This window comes from Silene latifolia, chromosome 10 (assembly GCF_048544455.1).
Source record: "Silene latifolia isolate original U9 population chromosome 10, ASM4854445v1, whole genome shotgun sequence".
Taxonomy (NCBI): Eukaryota; Viridiplantae; Streptophyta; class Magnoliopsida; order Caryophyllales; family Caryophyllaceae; genus Silene; species Silene latifolia.
Window position 1 is genome coordinate 149084642 of NC_133535.1, and position 6481 is coordinate 149091122.

Sequence of the window (6481 nt, forward strand, 5' to 3'; positions counted from 1 at the left end):
CTCTCCGCGGCCACCTCTGCCTCCCTCTTCACCCTTGCTTCCTCCTTGGCCTTTTCCTTCGCCTCTTCCTCCTTAGCTTCGAGCTTGTCATCAAGCAGCTCGTCAAATCTGTCCCAAGGAAAGGAGCCATCGAGAGGGAAGAGCTCCTCAATCACTTCCCTGGCAGCTCCTTCGGCCAGGTCCCGATATTGGGCGCACATGTTAGGGAGAAGAACGGTTTTGAGTTTCTCAATGTCCTCCTCCCGTTGGGCAATGATAGCGTCCTTGTCCCGGACCACCTTCCCCTGGGTCTGGAACAGGTCCCTAAATTCGTTCCTCTGTTTAAGATAAAGGTCGGCGCGCTGCTGAACAAAGTCACGCATCTCCCGCAGCTTGGCAGCTTCAGCCGCCGCAGCCTCAGCCTTGGCTCTCTCAGCAAGGACTTCCTTTTCAGCGTCCTCCCTAAGTTTTCTCTCAGCACGGACTGCCTCTTCAGCCTCCGCCTTGGCCCTCTTAGCCTCCTTGTTCGCCGCGTCAAGTTCCAGCCTTAGCCGCTCGAGCTGCGGAGCGGCCTCAGCCATGGTTTTCTCTTGCTCCATAATATGGGAGCCAGCTCGCTGAGTCCACTTCGCCAGCCTCTTGGCTATTTTTGCACCCTCCGCCACAAGCTCGGCGGGGGAAATCTTCCGAGGTAGGGAAGCGACGGTGACATTTCTATCACCCGCCTTCTCAGGCTGCTTCTCCAATTGCCGCATAGTGAGAACGGCGACTGACGACGGTTGATCTACAAAAAGTCAATTAAAACGTCCGTGTCAGTATACATGCATATATCGGAAAGCCACTCATCAGGAACACCCAATGAGCCGGCAGAGTTTGAGTCATAGGATAATTCGATACCAGGCTTGGACTTCTTTGTCGGAGGGCCCATTTCCTTGCCACCCTCGGTAGCAGCAGCGGCAACAGCAGCAGCAGCAGGGATGGACCTTTTCCTCTTAAGAACGAGGGGAGATCCCTCCGCATCAGAGTCCTCCCCGTTGGTGATGTCAACGATCTCCACCGGCAGCTTCTGGACTGAAGGAATGGGAGGTGGAACAGATGTCGACGCCGTCGCCGCCGAAAGCTTTGTTTTCCGCGTTCGACGCGGCATGTTACTAGCAATCCTCGCCTGGGCCGCCTCCACATTCAGGCCTTTAAGCTGTCCATCGGTCGTTAGCGACGTCCCGCGATCACGGGCCGAGCCTTGGGGTGCAAATCAAGAACGGTCTTGTCCTTGTGCAGCCCCATCCTCTTAAGAATGTCCCTCGGACAGTCCGCACCAAAATGATCTGCAAAAGAAGCAAGGCAAGAGTTAAGCAAAGAATGAATCAAAATTCCAAACGGACAGAGACATTGAGAGCGATCATGGGCCTCACACCGACCCCACTCACCCTGTGCTAGGGCCGGTATGAGGCCGACATGGCAGAAGCAGCTCATCCCGAAGAATGATCTCGCGTCGGAGGAATCCATCTTTTCGACGCCCCACTCTTGTCCGTCTCAAAGAGCCTCATCGCTGACTTTCATCCTCATTAAGAAGGACCTTGTCGGCGTCCATCTTAAGTTTTTTGCGCTTAACCCATCTGTCATGCTCCGCTTTAGTCTCGCACCGCAAATTTACTTGGTGCTGGAAAGACCGGGGCAGCGGATAGTCATCCGGCACCTCAATATACACCCAGCGATCTTTCCAGTCTTTACAAGAAGACAGCTTATCCACGGAGACGTAACCCGGCTCCATTTGCACGTTGTACCATCCGACGCGAAAGCGAAAAATGACCGCCAAGAGAATGAAGCCGACGGAATAAATTAACCGTTGGGACCTCCCCCTTAAAGAGACAAAGCCAGACAAAGCCGACTATGGTCCTAACAGCCAACGGGTGCAGCTGGGCCACGGCGACGTTCATGTCTCTAATGATAGCCATAACGTAATCATTCAAAAAATCGGAGCCCTCCAAGTGCCGGATGTATACGCCGGTGCAACCGGTGGAGGACAACATATGGCCTGGCCCTCCTCGGGATTACACCATTACGTATCCTCCGCCCAAGTGGAAATGGCCCTCGAAAAGTGTCTCGCCGGAGCAGCGGCGGGCGAACTTACGGATCAAGTACGGTCGGGGGCCGACCTTACAGGGGTTCGCCGTGATCCATTACGTACTGCCTCCCCTCATTAGGATGAGCCCTTTCAGCGTCATCACCAAAATCGTCTCCGTCGTCATCAATATCATCATCATCCTCCCATTCCTCCAAAATTTGAGGATCAACTTCAGGAGAAGGAGACCTAGGGCCCCCAGACCTTAGCGGGATGGCGTCTAACATCCTCTCCTCATCAAGACGCGATGGGGAACCCCCCGGCGTCGGTTTACTAGTCCCGGCATCGGCAGAAGACATGTTTACAGAAAAACTCACAAGTTAAAAAGAGAAATTTGTTGGTTTACCTTGAAGAAAAGTACTAGCCGGAGTAGCGACACTGAAGATTAGAAGAGAGAAAAACCCTTGGAAAGTTGGAAGAAAGAAAATTTTAAGAGTGAAATTGGTGCCCAATTTCAAAGACTAACTGCCCTATTTATAGGAAAAAGCCCATGAAGAAGGACCAATCAGGGCGCAGCCCATGAAACATCAGCCAATCAACAAACAGACACATGTCAAGCATGCAACCACGGAATGTCAATCGTTGCAACAGTTGAATGTCAATCAATGCAACAGTGACCAGGCGTCTTCAACACGCCCCTTCATATCTCTCTAACTGTTCATCTTCCTCAGCAAAATCCTACGTATCCGTTTCTCCGCCGGCCACATGATCAACCAAGCCAGAAAGCACCGGCCAGGGGGCAATCAGAAACAACCGGCACTCTCTGCCTTGGTCTCAGCCAGCGTCATTGCCTTTTTCCACATCGGACGTCCATTACACATCCATGTGGAGGGGGGATATGGTACGGCCTAAGCATAGCCATGCCGGAGAAGAAGAAGCCGGGGCAGAAATTTTCACTTGCGCAGAATATACGCTCAGCATACATCGGAGCCCATACCACGGCATAGACTACGCTGGGGGGCAAATTGATGGGGCATATTCTGCACCCGCTGACCAAGTCAACATATTGAGCAAGGTCAAAGATATCCACAGCAAGTCAACGGCTTAAACAGCCTAACCGACGCAGCCTGTCGGCCTGCCTCTTATGCCTCGGCTAGGACACCTTGTCCGCCGGGGCACACATCCGCGAACTCATATCCAAGACCCCTCGGCGGCGGGTCAACAGGGCCCGTCGGCCTGCCACGGGTCCCTCGGCCGAGGGTAGATCAGTCTTTCCACCTGCTAGCCACTTGGCCACTTGGCCACTACGTGACAAAAGGTGAAAGTCTATAAATACTCCTCAACTATCATTGAGGAAAGGATCCACAATTTAACCTAAGAACCACTATTCATCTGGTAATATCTTCCTTATCTCTCTACAATACGCACTTAGCTAAGTAACAACAACTTACCTCTCTAAGTTACTGACTTGAGCGTCGGAGTGAGTTCGCTCGGCCCAAAGCCGAGCCCTCAGTTTGTTCATCGTTTCAGGAGGCCGCAAGGAGGATTCAACTAAGGACGTCATTCTACAAGCACGGGTGGTCACACATAACTGCTCTGGAATTACACCCGGAACAGTTACATATGCTTTAAATAATGATTGTTTTAAATTAAGGAATTGCTAAGGAAAATCTGTTAAAGATAGTATAGAAGTGTTGTTTTACCTGTGTCATATTTAATGTTGAAATCTTTTCCACAGATTCATCGTTATGTATTCCCTTGACAGCACTATCATCCTGTAATAGTTCACAGATTTTTTACAATCGCTTAAAAGTGTGTATAATTAATTATTTCCGATTAATATTTGAAGGGATAATTATGTTTTACCTCTGCATTGCTGGCCGCTAAGACTTGATTCTCGTATTGAATTTTCTCCTGCACATATCATTTTAATATTTTGAGCTCTTTTAAGTAGATTGTATTTTCTAAATGTAAAAAATTTTAATTTCACTACCAAAAGACTGCCCATTGAGTCTGGTATTTCACTTTCAGCAGCACTCATTTCCTGGTTTTAAAATGCTAAATTGTTAGCTAAACGATTATTGATATTTGGTAAAATTTAATAAAGAATTTAAATTGCTTTATTACCTGTATCATTTTGTATTGTTCAGTCCATGCTTCTATATGTCTCAACTCATCATTGTAGTCCACAACCGTGTAGCACCTTGAGTTTAATTCCAGATTGTACCTTTTGTCAACTACTAACTTGAGTACGTACTTCTTTCGTAACATTGAAGTTAGTTCTTGTGGCACTCCTCGGACATTTCCTACCTGTGTATATTTTATATTAAGAGAACTTTTGATGCTATGATTAAGATTATATGAAACAAAAAGTATTTGTGTGTAATGTAATTTAGTGGTCGTAACAGGTGTAGTTTGTCTAAACATTCCAAAGGAGTCTTTGCAACCTTTTTTTGATTTGTTTATCATACATGATTAAATTTGCTTTTGCTCCATTATCATCGCTAATTATAAATCTCACCTTAAATCGGCATTTGTAAAATATGATTATGTTGTAAGATATGTATGTATACATAATGCTATCGTAGAATCAAAATACATGGGATTTTACCTTGTTGCTCTATTTTCGCTGCCCTCTTCATATGCTATACAATTTTCGTCTGAGCAGTACCATTTGCCATGTCTCTTTCCAACTGGACTTGTACACTTTTGGCATATATTACGGTACCATCCAAAAGTGTCGTCTATTTCATTTAAGTATGCTACTGTCACATATTTGCCAGCCTGTTTTGTACATTTGAGTAAGTATTAAAAAACTAAAGAAACTAATTATAAATATTAATATATTTTCGTGAATCATGTAAATGCTAACCAATTCACTACACATGATTTCGTGTAGTGTCTTGCAACTTTCATCCAATATTGTCTTGTTCTTACTTTCAACAACTCCTTTACTTCTACCTGGCCTTGCTGTTAATCTGCATTATTTGGTGTGTTAGATGAGGTAAACACGTTTATGTGGTTTTTATGTTAAAAAAAAAATCTGTTTTTTTCCATATGCCCACCTTGCCCTAATATAATGTGCCTCTGGTATTTCCGGATTAACATAAATCTTGCTCACATCGTCTACAGTTGATAGACGTATATGTCCTATAATTCGAAAGAAATAAGTAAATATTTAGTGTGTATTTAAATTGAAGTAATCTGGAAAATGGTATTTATTTTAATGAACTGGGCATGAATCGTAGATGTTACCTTTTGTGACTACCCTTTCCACGCATTGCAAAACAATAACTGGTTTCTCCGACTTGTAGCAAAGATTTGTTGCTATATGTTCACCGTCTTTAGTGTATGGTCCCCATATCCAAAATGATAATTGAGTATCGCTGCAATTTGGTAAGGATGGTTTTGATAAGTAATGTGACATTTTTTGAAATCAACTTTGACATCTATAATAATCAACTTTGACCATCGAAAATAACTGAGTCTTACTCTTGGTTTGCCAAATCCAGTGCCATTCTTTTGGAGTTGTTGTGTACAAAGACAGCATTGTAGTCCTCTACTCCTCCTATGACATCTATAATAATATAAAATTTATTTAGTAAATTGTACATGAAATATTAAATTCACTGCAATAAGCATTCAATATGAGATTGAACAACATTTAAAGAATTAAGTTGTTAATGATAATACCTATTAGTTGCCTTCCTTCTAGTTTGTTACTAATGATATCTTCAAATGAGACAAACTTAAAACCATGCTTTGGAATTGACCCACACTCTATTTCATCAATGGTTGTCCGCGTATCAAATCTGATCCGATACTTGTGTGTTGTTGCAAGGTGGAATCCGTGGTTACGGACTGTTTGAAATCTCCCTATTTTGTACGTCTTCCCTTCTTGAATTCTGCCATCGTATTTTTTGATAAGTGATTTTGTGATTAATCCTTGAACAACATTTTTTTCTTCATCAACCATTAGGAATTCAACTTTATGAAAAATCCCTTTTCCATGATTGTTCCATTCCTGTTTTTTCCATTTCCTTATCACCCTGACTTTCATGTATACATTAAAGTCTCCTTCTTGAATTTCAGCAATCGTTTTTTGGGTCGGTTGTTCCATTGTTGAATGTATTTTGTTAATGTGTTTGTTTTGAAATAAGTGGCTGGAAAATTCTGAAGATTATATGGAGTTATATGGAGGGAGTTTAATCTGGGTTTTAGGTAGTGTGGGGTAGTTAATTGGTAATGGGAGATTGTGGATTGTAGATTGTGGATTGTGGAGGTAGTAGTGGTAATTTGGTAGGATGAGTGGGAGATTATTTGATAATCTGAATTTTAATTTAATTACTTAACTAATATTCTGTAATTTTAATTTTATTTTAATTACTTTAATTTCATTAATAATTATTGTTAATCATCAATATCATTATTGTGTATGTT

General features: G+C 43.5%; 1 protein-coding gene across 1 annotated transcript; it reads right to left on the reverse strand.

Annotated features, from left to right (window-relative positions):
- Positions 1-3690: 3690 nt before the first annotated feature.
- LOC141608478 (uncharacterized) lies at positions 3691-6161 on the reverse strand. The gene is made up of 10 exons (XM_074427828.1): positions 5735-6161; positions 5534-5618; positions 5297-5427; positions 5107-5191; positions 4914-5019; positions 4653-4825; positions 4169-4244; positions 4035-4085; positions 3908-3955; positions 3691-3816 (listed from the first exon to the last, which is right to left on the reverse strand). The coding sequence occupies exons 1-10, from the start codon at positions 6159-6161 to the stop codon at positions 3691-3693; spliced, it is 1308 nt and encodes a 435-aa protein (XP_074283929.1).
- Between the last annotated feature and the right edge of the window lie 320 nt (positions 6162-6481).